Source organism: Symphodus melops (assembly GCF_947650265.1).
Source record: "Symphodus melops genome assembly, chromosome: 6".
Lineage (NCBI taxonomy): Eukaryota > Metazoa > Chordata > Actinopteri > Labriformes > Labridae > Symphodus > Symphodus melops.
This window is the reverse complement of record NC_136696.1, coordinates 21,816,731-21,843,804: the sequence shown is the minus strand read 5'-3', so window position 1 is coordinate 21,843,804 and position 27,074 is coordinate 21,816,731. Positions and strand designations below refer to the sequence as shown.

Genomic DNA, 27,074 nt, shown 5'->3' with positions numbered 1-27,074 from the left:
GCTGGTGCATAAAAAAAGATCCAAACAGTTAACCTAATCTGCAAAAGAAAAACTCAGAGATTTCCGTGTCGCAATTTATATTTCCAGGAAAAGCGTCCCTGTTCCTTTGGATAATCCACGGTTTATAAAAAGTTTTTCATCCAAACCACTTTCTACAAATAGTCCCCTGAATCACCATGTCCATCAGATTATCCAGGCTTTCATCTTGGACACCACTGTAAAATGTCCACCTAACAAAATGCTAGTTATTTAATTTCTCCTTCTTGTACAATAACGGAGGCAAAAATCCTGGAGGGCAGAGAGATAAATCAGATCCATTATTTTGCTAATATCGAGAGGACAATATTAATTATTATTCTCATGATTGTGAAATAATTTATCTTGCTAATATAATCTTTCTGTGACTGATGCTTTTGTTGCCCTAATGAGGTAGGCAGCCATTCAGTAGATTCATCAGCAACTCGCTGCCTGCAGCTTATTCACAACAACATCAGTGTGTTGTTTTCACACTTCAGGGAAACAAGACACAAAGTGTTTCAAGTCAATTTAGCAAATGTCACCAGGCGCTCTGGCTAGCATTTCTCCACCTCTTCCAATATTGATGCTAAGCTCCACATCCTGTTTATGATGTCATGTTTAACACACAGGTACGAGAGTGATATCAAAGTTGTCATCCAACTCCCAGCTTGTCTTCTAAACTCAATTAATCAATCAATCACACCTTTATTTATTCTGGAAAGGACATTGAGGTTTCACTCATTTCCAATGCGTTCGAGGTTACAAGCACAGTGAAACAAGTGCATTTCAAATCAATTACAAAAACCACTAAGATCTATTACAGACACTTACAATAGGAAACAAAGTGGCTGGAAATCAAATTCCCAAAGTCTGCAAGAGACGGAAGAACTGTAATCTTTAGAGTTCGCTTGAGGGCATTCCATGAAATTGGGGCATCAAAAGAAAATGCAGTTTTATTGAGTTCAGTAAAAGCTTGAGGGATTTTAGGAACAAGCCAATCAGAAGAACGGGTCATGTAGGCGCCCGGATTCCACTCCGACAAGTCAGTCAAACAAACACTCGGGCAACAAAGATCATCCACGCTAAACCAACTCTTAAAGTTTATATTTATCATCATAGGCAAGAATGACCCACACAGTCTGGTGGATGACACAATTTTACTACCAAAACTCTCATGGTGCTGAAACTGTAGGTTGTTTTCCTCTCGATGTATGTGTTGCTTTATTTTGTCTGGGTAAGGGCCGATATTTGTGAAATAAGAAAGAAAGTATTAATATCAATGGCTTTTTTTAAGTTTGACTTTATTATTTCCGTCTTAGAGCTCCCCAAGTGTATATATGCAGTATCAAGTCACCTTTGTGGGCTCCTGACCCAGAGGAAGATAAACTCTGTCACAGATCCCAAATAAGGAATCAGTGAATGAAAAGATTGTGATTTGAGAAAAACAGAACAGCTGGTATCCACATTGGAAAAACTTCCCCTCCCAGTGAGGATTCTATTTTTGCAAAAAGTATTATATCATCGTACACTCTTGGATTTCTATTTATGCTCTGAGGAGATGATCGCTCAAAGTCCACCCTCCCGCCCCCTCTCTCTTTCTGTGCCCCTCCAATTACAGTCATTAATGGTTCATCCCAAGGAGATAAGCCAGGGTGGCCAATAATATCCGGGGCTAAGTGAGTTGTGAAGTGAGTAGGAAATGAAATGCGTGACTTGAATAAAAAAAAAAAAAAAAAACCCGCAGTGAACTTCTGCACTGTGTAAACAAATGAAGGGCTGATGGGATTGGAGTCACAGCCTTATGATGAGAGGACAGAGTAATGGAGAGAGTCGGGCTGTCAAGACAGCCAGGAGAGATACTGTAGAGGGTTCAGGTTGAACGAAGAGGTGAGAAAGATGACGAGTGGGTGAAACAGAAGAGGAAATATATCATGGAGGTGTGAGAGGGGAAGGAAGTGAGATAATAATGACTGTAAAACATGAAGCAGGATGGATGTTGTGTTTCACAGCTAATCGGAGTAATAACTGTGAAAACAGAGCTGTGAGGTCAGAAGTGTGGATATGATGTACACAAACAGGATGTGTGATTTATCTGAGGCAAAGATGCTCGTTTGGCCTTCAATTGAATGTGTAATAACCAGACGGTTGTCAAGTATAGATATGACGACCAAAAATGGTGAATGGGTCCCATTGTGCAGTGGTTCCTACTAAATGGAAACAGAAACGCTACATACAGTAATTGGTGGCTGTGGCTTAGTGGCAGAGGAAGTCCATTCTCAACTTGGTGTTGGGGGTTTGAAACCCAGCTGCCGCAGTGTCCTAGAGTTATACACTGAAGCCCAAATCCCCCCCCTGCTTCACCGGCGGCGTGGAAATGGAGTACTACTGGTGGACAGTTGGGTACTTCACATACAGTAGAAGCCTCTTCCATCAGTTTGTGAACGAGGTGTAAACCAGGCTGAATGTGAAATGTAGTGATTGTTCAGCAGATTATTAAGCGGCAGAACAAGTCTATTTACCCATTACCAAATCAGAGTCAGCTTTATTGGCCATGTATGCTTAAACACACAAGGAATTTCTCTTCAGTAACTAAATGTTGGTTTTGTCTGCAGACAAAACGCAGATCCTTGCATTTCTGAATAAAGATGTCAACTATATTTCATTCTGCATATAGTGCATCAATTTCAACCACAGAGCCATCATGGATGTAAAGTCATTTAGTTGCAATATTATTCATTATCTAATTGTTTTTTTTTTTGTGTAATTAATAGTCAGCCCAACAGGTGACCACGCACAAAACTGTTACCCCTAAAACTGACCCATATCAATGAATGGTGGTCTTTAAAAAGTGGAACTCAACCACTTGAACATGTGATTTAGGTGTTAAGGAGTACTACTACATCTGTGAATTTTGTTGAAAGCTTTTTGAGAATTAAGTTGGGGTTGTGCAAGATATGAAAAGTTGTCTAAAACATCCTTTAATTGCAGTAAACTGGTTGAAGTGGAGGCTCAAATACCTAGATTAAGGGTAACATGTTATGCCTTCTTGGGGCTGTCTGCAGGTTGAGATACAAAATACTAGTGATTGTTGAGTGGAGGTTGACTATCAATTTGTGTATGCGAACTCAATACATGAAGAGAAAATTGACGCTGACAGTGTTTGGTAAGGTAGCTTCGTGGCTTGTGCCGAGGAGAAAACAAACCTGGGTTGATTGTGCACATGTTGGCATTTCGTTTAACGAGCACAGTGCAAATTTGAATCTTTGCTATAAGTTTGTATACGTATAATCTAAGCAAACATTGCGGTAGTGACAGCAATCTACCTAAAAAATTTATTTAAAAAAAAAAAAGGTATTTTTGATCAATTGTAGGCATTTATGAGTCATTTCTGAGAAAAACTACATATCCCAGTATCTGCTATTCATCTGTGATTAAATTGTTGAAGTTGTTGGTGGAACATTATGCAAATACTGTTTGACTCAGGTTTGATACAAAGAAGGTTAGTTTAACCAGAAAGAATTAATGCAGGCGCACACACGCAAAGATGGCAGCCGATTGTCACAGCTTGATCATTTTTTTCTGCTTTTCTCTGATGAACAGCCAAAACTACAATACATCAGGATGAGCTCCCTCCCCTCAGCAGAGCCATTACTCTGCACATTCCTCTACATTACTGTGCGCATGACTTACCAAATAGCTGGCGGTGGAATATAAACTTCCCAGCTAGCAGGCCAAAGATGATGGCGAGGATCCAGCACACTACTTTCAGGATGTTCCATCCGAGGCCGGGGTACTTGTTGAACAGGAAGGAGAAGCAGTTGCCAACTACAATCATGTGGGCCTCTGTCTGACTGTGGGAGATGGGGTCCTCCGCGAAGATGAGGAAGTTGAAGAAGGTGACCAGGTAGGCCACGATGAGACGCGACCATGGGTGCTGGAAGTAGTACCGAAAACAGGTGTGTATTTCCATCCTGCTGAGCCCCCCGGCCACACGACACCTGGAAGTCAGACAGGGAGAGGGGGAGAGAGAGAGAGAGAGATTCAAAGTGCTTCCTTCAGTCAGATTACATTACTCGCATATCAGGGCAGATTAGAGTAAAAGCATGCCTCATGTCGAGATTAGTGATAGGAATATAAACGAGGTTTGGTAACGGGTGGGATTATGCTAAATTCAGACAACTGGGATCATTCAACGGCAGTGCCAGAAATACACCTACAGAGATATCCAAGCTTTGAGACGCTTAGATCGTCACAGTCACATGACAAGAGAGGTCTTGATGTGTCCCGTTAGTGACGCCAACTAAACAAACAAAATCTGCAAGAAAGAGGTCAAACTGGAGAAAGAATTAAGGTAGAGCTTGGCTCACTAAGCCTTCTCAAGAAGCAGCTCTTCAAAAGACGGAGAGTTAAGCTTTAAGGACTTCATTTGTCATCCGTGTGTGAAACAAGCGGAGCTGTTGGTGTCTAGCCTAAATAAGTGACAATAATACACTTGCAAACAGACATTTAAGCCCGAAAATGGCTTTTCCCTTCGGCTCTTAGATAACCACACAAACGTGGCAAGAGAGCGCTTGATCTGTGTTGTAAGAAGTATCAACACAACAACGACCAAAAAAAATGTGCAAGAACACATGCACCACAAGGAGGGTTTAGGTGGAACGCAAAAGACTAATCAAGAAGCTGCTCTCCGAAATGTGAGCTTTCAATATTCTTCATCAGTAAGTGGAACTAGCAGATGTGTTTTTGTCATACCTCGATAAGTGCTGACTATTCAGAGTCTTTTCCTCTCAGCCTGTCTGTCCTGTACTCCCCTTTTCAGAAACGTGGCAGCGTTTCGTCGACACTTTGCCTGGAAACACCTGAAAGGCAGCGCTTGAGTAACTTCCCCGACAGTCCGCCCCTCTTGTCCGTTTCTAAAAAAACCCCCCGACTAGATTCATTCATCCATGAGCTCCCCTCAGCCTGAACTCCTTTTTGCTGTAACTGTTCTGACTTTGCTGGGCTCAACTTCCCAAACCAGTCCCCCAATGTGACACAGTTTCTTAAAATACCCCTCAGTGGGAAATTAGACTCATGTAACTGTCTCAGGAATAAAGTGGCGACAGCGGAACACCAGCATGGGTTTTAAATTTCACCACCATCATGTTCGCTTGTCATTATTTGCAACCTTGGCTGATGATGCCATTACAATGAGGTAACATGCAGTTTGAATTGAATGCTTGTGCTCCTTTTTTTAACCCTTCTGCCTTGCTGTATGACAGGGTACCTGCCCTCAATTTGTGCAGGTGCTGTAATCCCAGTGACTCCCATAGCCAGACCACCCACAGGAAGCACATGAAAAAAAGATGAACAGGAAAACACTAGTCTCATATATACAGTATGAAACATGCGAGTGGACTGTGTTAGGATTAAAATGCAGTGGACACTTGAATCTACATGATGTGCCATCTTGATAGTTGGACATATGGCCTCTAATGTATCGCCACAATACAACACTGGCCAGTAAGAACAGTCGTTTAAGTAATAGCCTACATTGCATGCCCCTTACTGGTTTCAGCTACTGAATGGACCACCATGATAAGAGCAGTCTGTGACCACACACATCCCCTCCTAATGTCACGACAGTCATGACGCCAAATGTCACTGCACCGACCCCACGCATCTCGGAGACAACACAGCATGCTTGACTGGAACTATCCGATTACACAACTTCAAATGTCCATGTCCTGTAATATGCGGGACGGTTCGGAGTCGTGCATGACCTACCTGGCTGCACCTCGGTTTTATTTAGTGAAACAACAGCTGCAAACGCACCTGCTCCACGCCGTTTTTCCCCCCTCCTCAGTCAACAGCCAGGACGAGCAGCCCCGCTCCTGCACGGCTCTCCTGCCACATCAAGCCGACAGCTGCGCTCTATTCATCCCAGACAGGAGACGATACCGGGGGATTGTGGAGGAATTATCCATGCGACCTGTTGTTGATGCACAACAGAGGGACCCCCAAATCCTCTGCCATTGTGCAGGAGCGTCCATGCGCCGGGGTGGGCTAGGTCAGCCGGGCGGTGCTTGGTCAGCGGGTTCCCGCCGGAGGGACGGTGTGGTTTGAGGGCTGTTGGATGGGACTGTGATGCTGCAGCAGCTGCTGGAGAGTTGATGGAGATGGATGAGTCCACACAGCACGCACAGCAAATGAGCAACGCAATGTAGCCAAACACGTTCATTTGGTTCATTCATGAGCGTCAAGGTAGAGTCAGTAACAATTCATTTCCGGTCTGACCCTTCTCAATAAAATGTGTGAATACGAAAGTTTATAGATCGTTATCTGTATTATCTGTTAAAAGCCTATACTCTAATATAAAAAAATACCATTTCATTTTATAATATGTATAAATAATATATTCGCTATTTAACGAACGGAGCAAATAAATAAATAATAATTATAATGTCATTCTCTCTCTCTCTCTCTCTCTCTCTCTCTCTCTCTCTCTCTCTCTCTCTCTCTCTCTCTCTGACTGCATCTGTAATAATTGTGATTCAAATATGTTTCATTTCTAGATTCCTAACTTATTTCAGCCAAGGCCACTTTTTTTGCCAAATGAAAGATAAGCCTACATCAAATTACACATGTCTTAAAACTTTAATTAAAATGTATTCATCTAATATCAATTAATCATATTCCGTGACATGATTTGAACTAATGTGTGTGTGTGTTGTGTTTTAATGCTGCTGTCTGTGTGAGCGCTCTCCATAAACCTTTATCTTAAAGACGAGTTCATGCTGTTTCCGGTGTGACTGTAGTCGTGTCTGATTTTACGCTACACCGAGATTCCCTCTGGTGACTGGACGATTCTGCTGCTGTAAAATCTATTTATCCAAGTATTTATTTATTTATTAAACGAGGAGTGGGCGGGGCAGAGCGTAGGGACAGGAAGCCCGCTGGATCCAGATGTTGAAGGATTTCACGATCTGCGATCTGCTGCCAAGAGAGGCGGAAATCTCCCCGTTATCACAGATCAGGGACATTTATCAAATATAAAGATAGAGATTACACGATGTAATCATGCAGAGCCTATGCTAAAGCTTAATAAGGATGAGAATATTGTGTTTACCTGCTGCTATACTGATAGAGGAGGCCTATCAGAGATCACTCCCACTACACATTTAAAATAGTTCATACTGAAACGACATCATTCAAAAATGTCCCATAACTGACATGCATTTTGTTTTAATACATTATTGTCCTTGCATAACGGCATTTAAGTGTCTCGACATTCAAATACATAAAGCAACTCAAAGTGCTTTTCAGAGGTAACACAAAAGCTCAACCCACAGACTATAACATTAGAAGCATTCAAATACATCACATTGAGGAACAAGACATTGAATATCAAATAGCCTAAAAGTATGTTTAATAAATGAAGAGCAAGTAAATAAAGTACAGCTAAGAACTGAAGCTACAAATTATATTTCAATGTGCCTTAAATCCTTTATATCTGCTTTGTGACACCTTTACATTGTCAGCAGACAATTCACTTGCTGCTCTTGCCTTTTTGAAATGGATTGAATTTTCTCTGTCCACTAGGGGTAACAACAGCACTAAAAAAAATCCAATTTAATTACATTATTTCACATAAGTTCTATGGACGATTTTCTGCACATCTTGAGCTTTTACATGTTTTAGCCATAGACTGGTTCTAACAAGGTACTTCTATTTTATTAAAGACATTTCTCGCATGTAATAAAGACACACATCTAACTAATACTTGTGTTTTTGTTTTAACTGTTCCCCCCCCCCCATATTTTATAGCTTTGAACATTTTCCCCACCCTCTACATTTTTTATTAACGTTTATAATAATAAAAAGAAAAGCCACTACGAAGAAGACACCACGTGACTTTGTAGTGGTGACGTTGGTCTCGGGGCGGCTCTCCTCGATGTAGTCCACTTCCTGTTTCTCTGCCCTGGTTCGCATGATCAGCTGCATCAGCCCTGCCATCCGACGAAGACACAATGTCACACCAAACGGGCATTCAAGGTAGATGTGCTCCTCTGTTTTGCTTGCTTCTCTTCTTGTGTGTGTGTGTGTTGTTTTCCTGTAAAGGCGCGCGTTTCCGTTTTAAGAAAACCTGCACGAGCGTTAAGTTAGCTAGCCACTCCTAGCTAGCTCTGAGCTACCGTGATGTGTGTGTGCGCGTGAGCGATGGTGCCCTGTTTGAGCACTTTTAGGACTGTGAATCATAATCCCTGAGCTTTTAGACAGCCAGTGCACATCACACTTACACTGTTTGCTTTATTCCCGCTGTAACGCAAAAGCCTTTTATTGTCTGCTCATAGCTTAAACCCTGTAAGGTGAGTTCAGGCTTTTTGAATGGACGGGCGACGCCTTCATTTAAAACAAACTGCTGGCCCGTAGTTACAAATATGTGAATACTTAACCTGCACTGTGTAATGATAGGAAACCACTTGAGTAGGGCGTGATGTCCTCTTTTTATAAGACAGCAGCACCGCTGACAGTCTGTTTTAAGGACAACCTGCTGAAAACAGACAGTGTAAATGTCAACATTGTTCTGTTCAGGCTGGTTTTATAGAAAATATCTGACATTTGGATGCCAGATCAGTTACATCTTTGTAATGTAGGCTGTGTGTGGGGAAGCTGTTTCCTCAACAGACATAGTTTCGCTCAAATCTCTGCATCCATTTAAAAGTAAAACATCCATTTCTTCATTAATAACCTCTTTATAGATGACTTAATGTGTTGCATTGAAGTGAATCCCTTTGTTTGACTGTGTTTTGTTTTGTGTATAAACTCTTTGTTAAGATGTTCAACTATATATATTACAGTTTTATTGCTACGGCTCTGTTTGATTTTGATTTTTTTTTCTATTACTTTTCCACTGATCTGTACAAAAAGGTTTCTGGAGTTGGACTTGTTCCCATCTTTTGGCAGGGGCATTAGGAAAACAGCAGAGTCATTCCAGTTTAAACCTTTAAGACCTTTTGTGTGGACGCTGATTGGAGACTTGTTTTATTGGGGCCGTGTTTCAGGTCAACAGCGGTCGGTCCTTAATCCTCTCTGCACTGCATAGGTGTTCCTGAATGACACCTATTAACCCTCTATCATAAAAAAGTCATAAAAACACAAAGTATAGTAGTCTGCTTATTTCAGGCGTGTAGGTGCATAAATTAATCTTTGCACTGAGTTATCAACACTAGCCGTATGAGGTTTATGATGTCTTAACATCTGGTTGTTTCAGAGTTTATTTGGACTCACAGATCGAGTAGATACTTCCTATTAAAGTGCAAAAATGTGCCGCATCAATGAAAGCCCTTGCCTTTAGATGGAAATGTATAATCCAGTGCTAAAAAAAGGCCATGTTAGCAAGTGGCTTTTTAATCAGCTCTTGTTCTCTCTCTGTCTCTCCTAAGCGGGAAATGATGTGAAGGATATCTTTGCCAGTGCCAGGAGTGGTGACCAATACCGAGCCCTAAAGATCGTGATTGAGGATGGTAAGCAGTCGTGGAGTGTGTTTGCAGATTCTCCTGCTAAGGAAACGTGTGTGTACTTTGAACAAACTATCTGTTACAGGCAGGCATTCGAAATCCAAACACTGCTGACTTTTTTTATTTTTTTTTGTCTTGCACACATCTGCTTTCCAGAGCAGCTGACTCTGGGCTCTACCAGGAAGGCATCAAAGAAGTGGGACCAGGAGTACGACAGCTTAGTGCTGCCCCTCCTTGAGGAATCCATGCCCTGCTATATTCTGTACCGGCTGGACTCCACTAACAGCCAGGGCTACGAGTGGATCTTCCTGGCCTGGTCACCAGACAACTCACCTGTAAGTAAACCCAGCCCAGAGCAGATTTAATGACTAGCTTTTCATACTGCTACTAGACATGTGCACTCCTCTCCTCTGGCTGGAATACCAGAGAGGTGGGGCGACCACATCAAGGCAGCGTGCTTGTTGAAAATGTGGCTAAATGTGGAGCAGACTTCTCGAAATCTAAACACGAGTAGATGATGTTGCTCCGGTATAACGTGGTGTTTAGTCTAAACATCCAATCTCGAAATTGGAGCCCACCCTCTCACTGCTTTTTGTTGTTTCAAGCAGCTCTTCCTGTTCTGGTTGCATGCAATGCAAATGTGTATTTTGCATTCGCAAACTCGTTCACTGTCACCTGAGTCATTTGGTTCCACTCAAACTCGATGAACCACTTGTGGCATAGAGTCGCCGTGATTTTTAAATAAACATGACTAATAAGGACACACTTTTGTCGGCCGTATCGCAGTGGGGAGAGGAATGTTGCAGAGAGAGGCGGGTTGCCACGCAGGATATTTGTAGCACTTTAACTTGCATGGTGGAATTGAACCCAAATTTCCCTTTCTGCGAGACGTGAGCTTAACATTCCTGCCTTGCGGCTGAAAGTACCATGCTGCACGTCGAGGCTCGTCTGGAAAGGAGGAAAACAATTTCACAAGCAACACATGGTTCATGACTAAACAGGTTGAGTGTGTTTGGAGTTCTCTCTGGTGAGGAAGTTCATTTATAGAGCCGGAAATCACTTTTATAGGGCGTGTGGAGATATTGTTGGGAGCTTTCAGTACAAGTCAAACTGAGGAGCTATATTTGATTGTCTTGGTCTTATTTTTTTTTTGTTTGGTTTTTTTTTGTTTGGTTTTTTTTACTTTTACTTCTTTCCACAAAACATAGAACAGAACTCGAGACAAGACCAGAGATGGAAAACAAAGCAAAAAAAACCCAAAAAACACCACCTGGTTTAAAACATATTGCACACATAGGCACTGCTGCATATGATGCAACTTTGCATTCTGATACACATTAAACAACATGATAATAATTTGTTATTTGATGTGTAAAATATTGATTGATTTTTTTGTTTTTGTTTTATTTGATGGAGAAATCATACGATTGTTTGATTTGTTAGACTATAAACATACAGTCATAAAACTAAAAAATAAAACAGTTGGCAAACGTGAGCAAATGATGATGATACAGATCAGAACCTGCAACTTTCTCCTGCATCATAAGAAGTTGTGTGAACAGAAAGATCCTCAAACGTTCACTCTTCTCCTCAACAGGTGCGACATAAGATGTTATATGCTGCTACTAGAGCCACACTGAAGAAAGAGTTCGGAGGCGGACACATCAAGGACGAGGTCTTCGCTACCGCAAAGGTTCGTCTCCGTGCAGCGACGCTTGGATGTGATGTATGAAGCTTTAGGGCTTCGGCTTCAAGTTTCCCAGAGTCGACATGGAACAAGTCTCGCTATAGTCTTGACTGAAATGAGCAAGGATGCATCAGGGAGTCTGGGTTTTTTTTCTATCTGTATGATGTGGCATTGTGCTTCTTTTTTTGCCCCCCCCAGGAGGATTTGACTCTCAGTGGATACAGGAAACATCTGACCTCACAGGCTGCTCCCCTACCTCTCACTGCTGCAGAGGAGGAACTGAGGCAGATTAAGCTGAATGAGGTACACACACACAGACACACACAATCATGGTTTCAGTTTCAGGCCGGCTTAGAGGATGTAATGCACATCACTTTGAAGACGATGTGTGGGCTTGTTGTGTCACTTTGGAAAGTGTTCCCACTACGTCACCCTTACAGTTGTGAGCTGCAGTTATCTGAGCGCTCAGCAGAATTTCTGCTCATCACACCTCCTGTACGTGAGATTTAAATCCCTAGAGAACCGCGTTGAGTATCAATGAAGGCCACCGATGCATCCTTCCAAACAGCACAAGGTCAGCAGCGGTGCGAGTGTGCATATGCTTGGCTGGCAGTATCAACACACCGCAAAGATGCTGATGCAGGCGAACAGCAGGATGTATGAGGCTTGCACAGCTCACACCCTGAGCTCCATTAAAAAGAAAGTTTTATTTAAAGTCATAAACCCCATGAAGCCAGGCCTACTAAATGTTGAAAGAAAAGCTCCTTGTTGCGGTCCCGAGTCCTCCGTAGAGTTTCTGCACGGAGCACAGGTGAAGTGCATCGTTGTGTGTTTTTGTCGTTTGCAGTGGTGATATGAGAGAGTCAGTCAGGCTCTTTGTCTTTTGACTGCTGCTATTTTCACTCTTTGCTTGGTCATGTTTCACTTTCAGATGTTGACCTTGTTTGGTTTCTTTGACAGAGTTCATGCACTACTTGCAATTTTTAGTAGTCAGTTGGTTAAAGGGCCCGAGCGAAGAGGGGTTTTTAGGTCCGATAGTGATATTGATGCTAGGGGGAGAAAAATCTGAGACCGTCACCTTTCTTTGATCTATGTTTGACCTTTCGAGATACATAAAGATATAGTACACATTGATTGTGTTGATCCCTCAAATGCATTTATTAAACACTTGTGGAAAAGATATATATGTAATGAAGACAAGATGTTCACTCACCTGGAAAGTAACTGACACTGTGGAGGGTGGTGATGTTTGTTGTAATCCATGTAGCACACTGTTGGTGACAGACAGAGAACAGCTAGTTCAATCCAACAATACTCAAATAAAATGCTTTTTCGACCGGTGAATTAGTCGAGTAATATCGGCATACCTGCAACAAAAACGAGCCGATACAGATAGTCCCTTGATGTGCTAATGTCGGCCGCTGTTAATCTGTTAAATTTGCTGTGTGTGTGTGTGTATGAATACTGTTTGTGTCTGCGTAGCTCCCGAGGAGGCTGCACGGTTTTGTTGTTTTTGCTCAGTGACAGACAGGACTTTGAATTTTGAATCACAGTTAGCTCTAAAGCTAATTCACATCAGTGGCCTGATGGAAGGAAGAAAGAAGAAGCCTGCATTAGAAAACACTTAATAACAGATTTTACAGACTATAATCTGAAATAAAACTATGAGGCCTTCTCTTGATACTGGAAGCCATGTCAAGTGTTGTTGAATAAAAATACTGAAGTTTGTGCAGGTCTCTGATGTAGGTGAGAAATCGAGGTCCACGTCTGGAAAGAAGCCTCTTCTTCACTGAGAGACCAAACGATCTAATCGCTGCTCTTTCACTCGGCTACATAAACAAGAACTGTCTTTCTTACCATATAAGGGCGTGCTGTGAGCGGCACAGTCCCTCTTTAGAGTATGCTCAATTAGAAGCTGCAGTGCAAATGGGAAGTGAGGGTTTGTGCTGGTCCTACTTGACCAGCTGTTGAAGGAAGATAACGTAGCATTAATCTGTACGGCCCAGATGAAAAAAAAAAAAGAGGCTTTAAAATATTTCTCATTGCAGTGCCTTGTAGACTTCCATCCTGTTTTCCTAAACAGATGGATAAAAGAGCCGCAATCTTTTTTTCTTTTCTTTTTTTTGTATGCGAGTTAACTACATCGCGGGCTCTGTCGGTCTGCACGCCATTTCATTTTGTGGGAACAGGGGCTCTAAAAATAGATGCAATCCATCAGTGTACCGGTAATCCTTCCTCAGCACTTCTAGTTTTTATGTGTGATTATGTACAGGAAGCTTTGTCACGTCCAATACGTGCACCTCTTTTTCAATCATCGTGCCCCCCCCCCCTCTTGTAAACCTTCAGACTTACGGATCAACAAGGAAGAAGCTGAAGCTCGCAGAGAGAACCTGACAGCGTTCGTCAGTGTTCAAACTAAGAATCTAAAAACCATCGTTCATGGCATCGACAGACCGACCAGAGCTCGACTGATAAAATATCGGCCGAGATTAGTGACTCTCAGTATCGGCTCATTTTAACGCCGATATGCACTGACATTACTCGATTTACTCACCAGTCAAATCTCATTTGACATGAGTATTGTTGAATTACACTAGCAGTTCTCAACAGCAGAGGGCGCTATACAGATCACAACAATCAATCTCCAGAGTGTCCAACATGTCTCTCCAGCTGAGTGATGGCCTCGTCTTCTGCGTACAGCCTGTCTTTTCCACGAGTGTTTGATAACTGCATTTGAGGGATAAAGAATCATAAATGACACATTTATTAATAATAATAAATAATAAACATTTATTAATAATAATAAATGTGTGTGTACAGTATATGGGGCGGCAGTAGCTCAGTCTGTAGGGACTTGGGTTGGGAGCCAGAGTCCGGAAACTGGATAGCTGGTAGCTGGAGAGGTGCCAGTCTACTTCCTGAGCACTGCCGAGGTGCCCTTGAGCAAGGCACCGATCCCCAAAACTGCTCTGGAGCGCTGGCTGCGGGCAGCCCCCTCACACTCTCCATTAATGCATGTCCATATGATCCTGTTTGTGCATGAGTGTGTATTTCGTCCTGTGTGTTCATGTCCATTAAACAGAGCGTAAACCAAAGTACAAAAATTATTATTATTGTTATATCTTTCTATCGCTACAGATCGAACACAGACCTATGAGAGATATCGGCCGATATATCGGGATCAGATTTTGCATTTTGTGTTTGGTTTGCCAACTGACCGTTTACACAAACAGAAATCAGGAACAAGAAGAGGCTGTTTCAAGACAATGAAATAAATGTGACCTGAGGCAGGGGAAGGAAGTGATGTGGGGAGAGTACTGGAAACCTTTTTTTCTCTTTAGCTTGTGCTCCTCCGTATGACTCCATGATGTTACAGAGCGGCATCATCATGTGGTCATGTGCGTCATCTGGATTCCTGCGTTTGTGCCCGTAGACGCAATAAGACTGCTAACTCTCCCCGTCTTTTTAGATGAGTTTGCGTCTGTGTTGCTCTGAAATGTAAGGTCTTATTTTTGAATAAAAACCGGCCATGTTTTGTGCTAATGAAGTATTGATTATTCTGTGTGTTCAGGTGCAGACAGACATCGGCGTGGACACCAAACATGCCACCCTGCAGGGAGTGGCTTTCCCCCTCCACAAAGACGCTGTGGCAGCACTCGAACGCTATCGAGACAAAAAACTCAACTACGTACAACTGGTGAGTCTTTAACAGGCAATCATTAGAGAGCGGGTGACCTTTGCTCGATCAATACTTCGAATAAGCAAATTCATTCTCCTGTCTGTCATTATACTTTGTTCTAAAAGAGAGAGGGGGGGGGGGGGGGGGGGGTTTGTTGGCACACAAACACAATGAGTCACTCTTTTTGCCCCAAAAAGCCTTTGTTCCTCTCATTGAAATTCAAAGGCTCCGTGTCACAAGATCACATCTGTGCAAAGTACAAAGGCCTAATTGTGCCACTGTTGCAGCTTTGTCTCGGTTCCTTTTTCGTTTGTGATCCTAAAAGCTGCAAGAAAGCGGTGTGTTTAGTTCTATAAATCTGCTGAGCAGCAGAACAGCGACTGTTCAGTGAATGTTTCCCCTCACCTGAGAGGGAGAGAGCTTTGTTATTCACTCTCTCTCCACACACACACACACACACACACACACACACACACACACACACACACACACACACACACACAGGTTTGAATTTAACGTTGGAAGCAACAAAAAGATTATACCCGAGAGTGTCTAGTCATGAGCTCTTTGTAAACAGACTCGGGTGAAGATAGACGAGATAGTGTTGTGGTGTTCAAAATCCCAGGTCAGTCTGGAGATCACTTTGCGAAGGCCTCATCTCGTGAATCGGAGGTGTCATTACTCTGTCTGGTCTCGGTCTCAGACTGGGTGCGACTCTGGATTTGAAATCCAGACCCCCATAGACAGGCTAGTATTGGTCGTCATTACTGTGATTTAGAAGGAAGACGCCCCTTTCTAAAAGAACAAATCACTTAAATTCATTCATAATTAGATTTATTTCCCCCCGTTACGTCTGCAACCTTCCTGCGGCTACGGTTTAAGTGAGGGACACGGCCCCTTCACACAACAGGAGCATTTTTTTAGATTGATATTTATGGTCTTGGTCTTGACTCGGACCCTGAACGTCTCGGTCTCGGAGCACTCTGGTGTTGTCTATGTATTGGCCTTGTTAAGTGTGCTCTTTGACAGCAACATTAAAACAATTCCTGCAGGATCGTATCATTAATGATTCTAAACTACAAAGAAAAAGAGAAATTTGAAGACATTAATAAAAGGGGGATGGTGAAAAATAAATGTCCTGCTTTGCTCTAAGGACTCGGCAGGATTCATGTCAAGATTAAAGCAGTGTGTCCAGAATTCAAGCAGAGATTCCTCATTCAAACAACCTTGAGACCTTTTTTTTTTTTCCCCTTCTCTCTCTTTAACAGGAAGTGGATGCTGAACAGGAGCTGATCCGGCTGTGCAGCACTGAGCCAACAGACTTGAAAGACCTGCCAATGAGAATCTCCAAAGTATCTCCACGTTACCACTTCTTCCTCTACAAACATTCCCATGAAGGAGACTACTTGGAGTCCACAGGTGAACACTTCCTCTCAAGTTGTGTTACAGCATCAGACACGCGCGTGCTGTCATTCTACACGGCTTTTTTTTCCTCCATGTTGCTCTGTGTCTGCTCCTCTTATTGTTCTTTTTTTTCCTCACCACTGCACAGTCTTCATTTATTCTATGCCCGGGTACAACTGTAGCATCAAAGAGAGGATGCTGTATTCCAGCTGCAAAAATCCCCTGGTCGACATGGTGGAGAGAAGTCTCCTGATTGAGATCGAGAAAAAGGTACGCAACTGCAAAAGTAACGCACAACTTGTTTGGTTGAGTGCTTCAACATTATCCCTTCATTTTAAAGTGATGGTCAAACAAAACAATCAAGAGATCCCTTTATAACGAGCTGGCTTCATTGACTTACACTGAACCGGAAAATGCATTAAAACATGCCTGAGTGAGTGAGCTGCCATGACGAGGAGATTTCTCCTGCAGGGGATTAATCAAGGCCCTCTTACCTGCTCTTATATTGCTATTGGTTATATTGCCTATATTGCACTTTCATTCTGGGAATAGAAGAGGCACAATGCGAAAATAAAGAGCAAGAGTGTGTCTCTCTCACACACACACACACACACACACACTGTCCTGCCGTCTCCTACAATAACAACATCAATTTGGCTCTATTCATTCCTCTGTCATTGTCCAAAAAGCAAAACAACATCACTCCCCACTGACCAGTTCGGCACAAGTTGTGGACAAGGGGACACTTTTTTTTGGGACATCGATGAATCACGATTTGATCATTTGAGGAAAAAATTGAAAAGGTTGTTTCCATATTTTTTGTTTCCAACAGTTTTTCGCTTGATTTTTTTATTTTTTCAGCGTATCATTGCTCTATTTAATCTGAGAAAACACGGACAGTGAAAAACTCTGATGTGAAGTAATAAAGGACCATTTCAACTGGTTGAAGCTGAGGTAGACAGCTGATTAGGAATGATTTCTGATAAGTGTGTACATGAGGTGATGTGTGCATTATGGATCACACATATGTTTGTTAAACATGCGTGATGGTCTTTTGTCGCAGTTGGAGATCGACAACGGGGACGAGCTGACCAGTGATTTCATGTACGAGGAGGTGCATCCCAAGCAGCATGCACACAAGCAGGCCTTCGCCAAGCCCAAAGGGCCCTCAGGGAAGAGGGGAGTCCGCCGCATCACCCGACCACCGGCAGAGGGAGAGGAAGAAGATTAAAACAGACCTCAGCGCCCTGGCCACCACCTCCACTCCGAGCACGTTCCACAGTGGAACATTCCTGTGATGGGTAGGGGGGGGGATCATATTGTCACGCTTGTGTAAAAGAATAAGACAAGATTTAAAAATTCCCGCAAAGTTCACCAGAGATCCAACTATGCACGCCAAGGAAAACTGAGCAATGACACACGGCAGAGTCTCCATTTGTAGCTTGCCAAATGGAAGAATATTAATGTGTGTTTAGTCACCATTACAGTCACCATAATGAATAACAGCGATTCAAAAAGGCTCGAAAAAAAAAAAGTCAACCTTGAGTTTTTACATTGTTGCCAGAAATGTGAACTTGCGCCAATATGAAAAAAAAAACCCAATTTTTAAGTTCACATCCTCCAGTTCTTAACCTGCATTCCTTAAGTCTGTGTCAATTAATGTGTCTAATGTGTTCCAGACTCGTCTCCTACTGTTTGCACAATGAGGTGCTCCAAAGCCCTAATACATAGAATGATTCCACTTGTGTCTATTGATTCATTTTAGCAGTGCATTTTATATTGGACAAATTGACTTCTTTTTTGATATAACTGTGGTTTACATGAGAAAAAAAAAATCATCTGCTGAGAAACTTATTTTTCTATGCAAGTGCTGTAAATGTACATATTGTAGCTGTGTGATGCTCTATGATTAAGAAACAGTCTGTTCTGGTGATTGTTCAGTGTCGGTGAGGATCATAGCGGAAAGAACCGGGGCTTCCAGAAATATTACATCAATACATCTCATATTTCACTGAGAGGAAGCTCCTCACACGTTGCTGCTTCCCAGCGTACGGGGAAGTCGAGCCAACCTGAGAGGAAAGGGAATAATACTCACAACAACAAAAAAAGATCCTTGATGATATGTTGCCACATCCACTGTTCTACTGATTAATATTAGGAAACTACTAAGCTCACCTCATGGTTAAAGGGAAAATCCCTTTATAGTCAGTGTCAGTATAATAGAAAAAAAAAATCATGTTCGGTCTTATTTGTTTTCTTACAAATCTTTCTTTTAAAGAATAAAATAAAATATTTAAATCAAAAGCTTTGTTGTGCATTTTTATTCTTTGGTGGTCACAAATGTGAGGATGATTGTTTCCAACATCTGCAAGATATGAAGTACATCAAAATACAACAATAAGTACACAACTATAAAAATATATAGTGACTCACTTCAAATACAATATTGATAGAAAATACATGTTTGTCAGTCATGGTAAACAAGTAACACTGATGTCTCTGGTGAAGAAGTAGGTGCACTGTTATTTCAGCAGGCTCGGACACATTTTCTCTTGTTTCACTTCTGGACCTCATAATCCAGTGAAATGTTTTTAACAACTCCTTTCAGCTCCATCAGGACCTGTGGAGGAGAAAACACCGTACATCAGACAAGCATGCACGCTGAAGCATATCCAATGTTCTACTTCTCTGCAGGTACATCACAGTTTGATTTCATTGATCATTTTATGTTGTCCCTACCTCTGCCACATTCACTAACGCTTGGAAATGATCTACTCGCTTCAATATGGATGTGTGCGAGATCGCCTCACATAACATAACCTAAACCAACTTAAAGGCAAGTGCTCAATTAGAAAACCAGATTCTTCAGTTACATGAAACATACTGTATCTAAAGGAAAAGATTTCTGAGAAGCAATCTGTAAAAAAAAAAGTTCAATTTGAAATAACAATCAGCTCTCACATAATTCTTCCAGTATAGCTTCATTTTAAAACCTCTTTCTGTTTAAAAAAAGGGTGTCGGGTGAAGGACAGAACTTTTCGAGTCATACCCCCCATCTATAGTATGTTCAAGTAAATGCATCAAGGTGAGGCAGAGTCCTGCTCAGTGGGGAGATTAAGGCAGAGCCACAGGATTGGGCAGTCAGATCAGAGATCCTAACAGAAAGACTAATAGACTGATCATCGTAGACTGACGAGTTTCAATGGTGGTTATCGTGGAGCTCATAACACCAGTATGACTCCAGCGCAGCAGACTCAAACTATACATCTTGATATCTGTCTCCTCTGACTGTACCTGCTTGATGACGGGCCGTCTGTTTTTCCTCTCATGGAGACAGTTACAGGCCAGAGAGTAGATACTCTCCACCTGGCTCAGCTCCCAGCTGCCCATCTTTTTATCCAGGAAGTCCTCCAAGGTCAGCTCCTCGTCTTCATCGTCTATATCATACCGTATCTCCATCTGTGGGAGAGCTTGTGTTACGCTGCATAAACTTGATGATGAGGATGCGTTTCCATTTGCCATAAATTCCACATTTGAATTTGTATATACAAAACCATGCGAACACTGCTCAGAACAAAAGGAAACCTTTTGAATTACTGAATTACTCCCTAATGATGACTAACTGATAACATGCGTCTCACTAATGAAACGCTAAGTCTGCAATAAGCTGTAAACGTAAACTGAGGCGTGATAGTTTCTGCAGTCAAAGCCTCTTTTTGTGCTGCTTACCAGAAACTGTGGTTCACGGTTCTCAGCGGCTGGCGGGAGTCCAGACAATATTTCTAACAACACCTGTAGACAGCAGAAAAAACATGGCTTTAGGAGACAGAAAACCTTTATTACCCATCCATGAGCCCGGCGGGATTACAGACACTGAAGTGTTTCCACAGCTTTCCTGTAAGACATGTCACCTGTATATACTGAGCTGTATGGAACGACAGACAGCTTCATACAGCGCTGCTCAATCATACATCTAATGTCATACAATGGATAATATGTTTGAAATGTATAGATACTGATGCAATACAGCTGTGCCCTTAACTGATTCCGATTGTTTTTTTTAGCAGGGAATAATGACAGCTGTTAAAAACAGAGCTCTAGTTTCACAAATGAGGAGAAATCTATACACTAATGTTTGCATCCTGCAATTATGTATGTGTCAGTACTCTAGGAGGACCTTGCACTCAAGAAATCTGCTGAGTTGGGTTCAATATTTCACATCACAGCTGCACTTTCTCCTTGTGTGTGTGTGTGTGTGTGTGTGTGTGTGTGTGTGTTTGTGTTCATGTATCTGGATGTGTGTGTGTGTGTGCGTCTAAAGAGAGCCTACCACTCCAAAACTGAAGACGTCGGATTTAGCCGTGATCTCGCCTCTCAGAGCCTCGGGTGCCATGTATGCGCGGGTACCCACGATCCTCTCCGTCATCATCGTTGTTGATGTGCGCTTTGGGGACGCTCTCGTCAGCCCAAAGTCGGAGATCTTTGCCACAAATGTTTCATCCAACAGGATATTTGCACTAATGTGAAGAGATTAAACATAGTGAGAAACAAATTTAGAGCGTGCGACTAATGTCTGAGGAAAAGTCAGACCCACATTCACTTTCTTCCCAGAAGCCCGAGAAGAGTGAAGCAGCAACATTTAGCCTGGCTCTGCTCGAAGCTAGCAACATCCACAAAGTTCCTCTAACGCTCAGTGACTGACATTACATCCAGTCCAAAAGCAGAAGATAAAAACAACAACAGCAGTCTTCCTTTGCTGTAGTTTTGTTTGTATCTATCATTTTTGAGAGATGGTTTGAGAAATCTTATTTCAGTCCATCTTGAATGCACTTACTCTGTCCTGAGAGCTTTATGAGATCCTAAAGCTGTCTGATCTGCAGAAAATGTATGATGTGATTACATGTTAATGGGTTCTAAGAGTGGGTTCAATGCTTCATTTAAACTCTCAGCACGAAAAGCAAACGTGCCTTTTCTCCAAAATGCACTACTTTACCTTTGAGAGATTATTCCCAGTGCATTTATAAAACAACAAACACGCTACCTTTAATTACCTTTTCACATCTCTGTGGACATGATGGTTGTTGTGCAGATACTCCAAGCCTCTTGCTGTCCCTTCAGCGATCGTGCATCTCTGCAGCCAGGACAGTGGAGAGCTTTCCCCCTGTAAGAACAACAAACATGCAAATATAAGAGTTTTCTGAGAGGAAAATTAGGACACTGTAACAGATAGAATGTGTTTTTACCATACAAGCTAGTCGGTCTAGTAAAGAGCCATTGGTCATTAGGGCGTACACCAAACATGGGTGCAGTCCATCACAGGAAAATCCAACCATGTCGACTAAGTTTTCATGTTTCAACCTGTAGAAGAGACAATCTTATTAAACCAGCTTTGTAATTGTCAGGTTTATAAATCATAATGTTAACCAATCTTGTGAGGATAGAAGATGAATACCATTCTCATGACTGTGCGGTAAAAGAAGTTACAGCCAGGTGATGGTAGCTAAGATTAGCATAAAGATGAGAATATATATACTTTAGTCAGAGCCAAGCGAGCTGTTACTCTCCAAAGTTGTGTTGAACAGAGGACAATATCTGTGAAACATTAGGCTACACAGGATTCTGTTTCATGGTACCACATATTGTAATAAATTTACAGTGTCAGTCACAGTCATGTTTCACAGGCATCATGCTTTTGGCCAATGAATTTCAATTTTCTTCTTCAGATTGAAGAATTGATTGTAACTTTTTTCGTCTTGCTTTAAACAGATGGACAAGTTTTTGTTTCAAATCTCAAACTAATCCTGTAATCCTGTAAAAAATGTTTAGTCCTCTTGTTAAATCCCTCTCTAATGCTTCATTGTTACACGAAAAGATAAGCTAAATAATCTGCAGGAACAGACTGCTTTAACAAAGACTCCTTGATTGCTCTCAGTCTCTTAAGTTTTATCACTTCGATTGAAGAGTCATCCTATAAAAAACAGATGGTCTGGAAAAACGAATGACATTTCTTTAATGACTTTTTTTTTTAATTTGTTCATGAGTCACACAAACGCACGCAGATTAACGAGGATCAAGAAAAAGATGACACATACGCTCTCAGAGTTTGGATCTCCTGGTCGAACTGAACCCGCAGCTCATCGATGGAGACGTCCTCCATCTAAAAGAGACCATATTCTGGGTTGTGAGCCACAAGCCTGACAAAAGTATACAACTGACACAAACATATTTTCACTTACTGGATTGAGTTTTTTAACTGCTACAGGCTTGTCATTCAGGAGACCTCTGTAAACTGTTCCAAAACCTCCCTCTCCCAGTCTGCTGCCGCCGTCTGATATAGGGCGATCATCGAAGTTACCTGTGATGGTCATCAGCTCATTGTAAAAGAAACTAGAGAAACCTAATGAAAGAGGGAAGACAGCACAGATACTTGTCATGTTTAGGGGTTTAGTTTTGGCCCCTTTGCTGCCAGCTGCTGGCCAAGTTTTGCAAAATCCCTTTTCATATAAAGCGGCATCCTGGACAATGTTCTCCTGTGGAAATCAAAATGTCTGTAGGTAAAACAAAAAAGAGATAGGATTATTGACTTTTAAAGTGATCTGATTTTTTAAAAGTTTTTGGGAACATGACAACTTCACGGCAATCACAGGGAAATATTTGAACCTTTAAGCCTAACAGTTCATTGACAGTTACAGTAACAGATAATTTCCTAAATTATGATTTTATAGTAAAAAAAGGTAGTTTATTAAAAATTACATACTGCTAAACTATTCAGCAATGGTCATATATTTTGCAAAATACACTATGATGGTTTTCTAAGACTCGTGTGTCTCCAGCCGGTCGACAAACCACCCAGCTATATAAAAAAAGTCTATCCACCACATTCTGGCCTCTCTCAAAACGATCAATAAAGTCTATAAAATGATCTTAACTTCATCTGAAGATAATCACTAGTGCAGGCACCTGATTGGCTTGTATCAGAGCTCTCCCGTAGAGTCTGTATTTGCAGCACAGGGGTGACAGGTGGTGGCTGTGGATCTCTCTCTTCCAGTACTCTGGTCAGGCGGGAGCTGTATGTTTGTACTTCTGCAGAAGCCGGATGTGTCACTATGGGGACTGACTCTTCCACTGTGTCTGGACAGAAAGAAAACAATGTATGTATATATATATAAAGAAAGACTAAAGAAAAGTTAAGTTACTGAAATGATTCCTAATTTTGAAATGTGTTCTACATCTCATTAACTAGACTACATGCAAAAACATGGAAATCATCTTGTTTTACATTTCTGTTTATAAAAGGCAAAGTAAGTATTGTGCAGCCTTATTGGACACTTCTTTTGACCATGAATGTCAGCTGCTGCAAGTCATTTGTCGTATACGTTACTATGACAACAGGTAATCCCATACAAAACAATGCATGATGCAAAAAAGAGTCACTCTTTAAACATAGTGTATTCTATTCCATTCAGTTATTTTCAACTTTCACTGAAGCTTTTACACAAATAGACATTCCTTTATGTATGTTTGACCTCACTCTACTGTTATTTAAATGTGACATTTTTGCACTATTGACTTTTTAAACAATGTATACTCGTTTAAATGTACCGTACACGTGTGTATATTTTGGGTAATGTGTATGTTGTTTAGTTACCTTTTGCATTTGTTGTTCTTACATTAGGATCTGCCTGGGGCAACACTGATACTATGAAGTTTTTGTTGTTAGTTTTTGTTGGTGATCCTTGCTACCGTCGTTTTGCATCTCATATCACACAGACAACTTGAACTTATAAGGGAACACCATCAACAATACAGACCGCCATCATCATCATTGATTGTTTTGTTAGTTAAGTTATACATTATATAATATGTTTAATACATGTAAATCATACCAGGTAGTAACAGAATAGCAGCAGCCAGTAAGTTGTGACTTTTTAGGATGTCCACAAATTCACCCACTGAACTGTTGGTGGTCCCCCAGTCAGCCAGCAGCTCCATTGTTGGACTTTTACCCTGAGGGATGAGGCCTTCAAATCTCCTGGAAATCACAGAGTATTCTTTGATTTTCATTGTTATATAGTCGTCATAGATTATATTACCATGGATGGATGGATAGATAGATGGATAGACAGACTTTTCACGTACCGTACGTGGGGATTTGAGTATCTAAACTCCCCACCCGGCTTCCGTATTGACACAATAACATCTTTCCACCTGTCTTGAGGGTCCAGAAAGTCTGACAACTTCCGACGCAAACTGTAGCTGAGGTTGCGGATGTAAGTAGAGGAAGTTACTGAATTATTCATTTTTAAGAGAAAATACCTCCACAAGTGGGCTTCGCCTTTACAGTTACAGTTTACAGTTACACCGACATGACAAACCAAAGAGCCGCTTTGGTTGCTTCGTGTCCTCCACTGAGTGCACTCATAAAAGCAGATTAAAGTAGATACACGTCTGTAAACAGTCCAGCAAAATGTGTCTTTTCCGAGATTGAGCAACTTCCTAAAACGTAACGCAACATAACACACCCACACAACAGCCTCCACCTTCAATGCGGAAATAACCTGCGTGTGGACATAGTGTCAACGTTTCTTTTTGTTGTGTGTTTCCAGGTTGTCGACAATAATGTATGTTATCCAGACTGCCATTTTCTTTCTTTTGTGACTATATATTTACGTGACATAATAAGCTTGAGGAACAGAAAGATAGGGATCCTCATTGCCTCCATGCTTTTAGTGTAACAGTGCCCTCTAGTGGACAAAAAGAAGTAATCACGTTCAGACAAATTTGAGGTTGAATATTGTGTATAAATGTATTCTTAATAGAAAAAAGGTAGAATGGACACATTGAATAAATGTGATTTATTTAAATACTTGTTTTCATTCGTTTGGAAAATCTTGAGATGTTCCTGAGTGTTCATATTTCCTGAATAAAGTATCATTATTCTATCATAAAAAACAAGCTAATCAAGAGTTAACAACATTAAAGATGGATTGAAGTGGGCTGATTAAAGTGTCAGAAATAAAACATGTAACTGAATTGATGTGACTATACTTGCACTACAACGTTGCACTACAGGTTAGATCAGTTGCAGACGTGTCAGTGAAATGCAGATAAAAACCACTGTAGGCCTATGTTAAACTTTGTGTAAAAATTGTTTGTCTAGTCTATATGTTAGGATTTTTAAAAACCACTCTATACCAGTCTACATACAATGCATGTTCATGAAAACCTCTTTGAGGACACACACAAAAAGAACTGAACTCAGTTTATGTGCTCCATCAGAAACCCTCTGATTTAATAGAATAAAGGATTATATATTACTTACCTGAACTCTACATTTCAGAACAGTTCTATTCATTGTTTTAATATGTAACTTCAGCCATCATTATGACTCCTCCTTTACTCATTTTCTCTCTTTCATTTAGCCATTCTCAATCTGTCTTCAGGATGTGGATTCATCCTGAATTTCCCTCGGGATCAATAAAGTATCTATCTATCTATCTATCTATCTATCTATCTATCTATCTATCTATCTATCTATCTATCTATCTATCTATCTATCTATCTATCTATCTATCTATCTATCTATCTATCTATCTATCTATCTATCTATCTATCTATCTATCTATCTCATGAGATGTATCATAGGCTGGTAAAAAAAAAAAAAAAAAAGCAGGTAAGAAATGAACAATACTTTGTTTATTTGCTTAGAAGGTCATTTTGCTCATCCTAAATCACATTGGAACAGTAAACAAAATACATCACAGGAGGAAAAACTTCTCAGTGTTATATCTTTTCCTTCCCTTACAAGTTGCTTGAGATGAACAACTTCATCTAACCAACCTGTGTCAAATACTGATGGCAAGTAAGCAAACAAATGGAAGTGTTTTCTCTCTAGTCCTTGGATTACTTTGTTTTATCTGTTTGTGGTGTATCAAAGTTACATTGTGTGTGTTGGATGGTGATGAGTTCCATGTGGACAGAAGGGAAGGGCTGTCTAGCTGTTTGGGTGGAGGGAGAGGAACGTGTGAGTGTCAGAAGGAACATATTACACAAATAATGTGCATGACAATACATTTTATCTGAGTGAAATCACAGCTGAAATTAAAAGAAAGCAGACAGGAAGTTTCTACAGCCAAGCCAGAGGATCTGAGAGACTGTAAAAAGACAGCTTAAGAGAAATATTTATGATTGCATTCTACCATCATGCTCATCAGAGCACAGATGTCATGCTGACATGCTGCTGTTCAGCAGGTATACTGTTTATTATGTTTCCTAACCTGTGTTGATGTGATAGCATGCTAGCTGCAGCTAATTGGATGTCGTTAGTTTTGTAGGAATTTAGTGGTCAATATTATTGAAAACTTGACCTCAGGATCCAGGATATTATTTTGAAAGAACGTTTAATAGTAAAGAAAGAAAAACAAGCTTTTGGGAGTTAAAGCGATTTTTAATGAGAAACAAAGAAACATCAGTAATATTGGTATGTTTTTCATTGTTGATTCTTTCATGGCAGGGAGTAAGTTTGTGGAAACTGACTAAAAGCACATTGCTGTGAATAATGGAGCAACAACAAACCACTCATAAAACTGCAAAAAAAAACAACAATCCAACATGTCATATTTGAGTCTGAGTAAAATCTTGATGAGTCCCCGTGAAGATAGTTGACTGTTGTACGAATTTCACAGCTGAGCATCATTTCACATTTATTTCGCGTTTATTTACGCTTGTGAAACCATATACGAGCCAAGATCGAAGCTAATAAACACTCAGGCCTGTTTGTTATGTT

The 27,074-nt window shown here is 41.1% G+C and overlaps 3 protein-coding genes across 5 annotated transcripts in view; 1 reads left to right on the top strand and 2 right to left on the bottom strand.

The window, feature by feature from the left end:
* tmem117 (transmembrane protein 117) overlaps positions 1-6,272 on the bottom strand; it is a 44,257-nt gene extending 37,985 nt beyond the window's left edge. Inside the window, exons 1-2 of one of the 3 annotated variants that reach the window (XM_079346859.1) lie at positions 5,833-6,272; positions 3,709-4,016 (exon numbers count right to left, since the gene is read on the bottom strand). In XM_079346859.1, the coding sequence (XP_079202985.1) occupies positions 3,709-3,988 (280 nt within the window). In that variant the 5' untranslated portion in view covers positions 3,989-4,016; positions 5,833-6,272. The other 2 variants (XM_079346861.1, XM_079346860.1) reach the window with 2 other exon arrangements.
* Positions 6,273-7,923: 1,651 nt separating this feature from the next.
* Positions 7,924-18,029, top strand: twf1a (twinfilin actin-binding protein 1a). The gene is made up of 9 exons (XM_079346864.1): positions 7,924-8,052; positions 9,444-9,524; positions 9,675-9,853; positions 11,116-11,211; positions 11,404-11,508; positions 14,777-14,902; positions 16,153-16,303; positions 16,437-16,558; positions 17,352-18,029. Exons 1-9 carry the CDS (start codon positions 8,028-8,030, stop codon positions 17,517-17,519), a joined length of 1,053 nt encoding a protein of 350 aa, XP_079202990.1. The 5' UTR covers positions 7,924-8,027; the 3' UTR covers positions 17,520-18,029.
* Positions 18,030-18,586: 557 nt separating this feature from the next.
* irak4 (interleukin-1 receptor-associated kinase 4) lies at positions 18,587-25,462 on the bottom strand. Its single transcript, XM_079346862.1, has 11 exons — positions 24,428-25,462; positions 24,175-24,320; positions 23,249-23,419; positions 22,525-22,685; positions 22,381-22,445; positions 21,532-21,646; positions 21,340-21,449; positions 20,619-20,805; positions 20,018-20,080; positions 19,583-19,747; positions 18,587-18,908 (listed from the first exon to the last, which is right to left on the bottom strand). Exons 1-11 carry the CDS (start codon positions 24,586-24,588, stop codon positions 18,846-18,848), a joined length of 1,407 nt encoding a protein of 468 aa, XP_079202988.1. The 5' UTR covers positions 24,589-25,462; the 3' UTR covers positions 18,587-18,845.
* Positions 25,463-27,074: the final 1,612 nt, after the last annotated feature.

What these genes read in the sequence shown, in the direction of transcription:
- irak4 (XM_079346862.1), bottom strand. Translation starts at nt 24,588, where the DNA reads ATGAATAATTCAGTAACTTCCTCTACTTACATCCGCAACCTCAGCTAC. An exon ending in TGCTATTCTGTTACTACCTG is followed by an intron (nt 23,420 to 24,174) that starts GTATGATTTACA and finishes CTTTCTGTCCAG; the next exon opens with ACACAGTGGAAGAGTCAGTC. An exon ending in ACGTCTTCAGTTTTGGAGTG is followed by an intron (nt 20,081 to 20,618) that starts GTAGGCTCTCTT and finishes TGCTGTCTACAG; the next exon opens with GTGTTGTTAGAAATATTGTC.
- twf1a (XM_079346864.1), top strand. Translation starts at nt 8,028, where the DNA reads ATGTCACACCAAACGGGCATTCAAG. An exon ending in GGTCACCAGACAACTCACCT is followed by an intron (nt 9,854 to 11,115) that starts GTAAGTAAACCC and finishes TCTCCTCAACAG; the next exon opens with GTGCGACATAAGATGTTATA. An exon ending in AGGTCTTCGCTACCGCAAAG is followed by an intron (nt 11,212 to 11,403) that starts GTTCGTCTCCGT and finishes TGCCCCCCCCAG; the next exon opens with GAGGATTTGACTCTCAGTGG.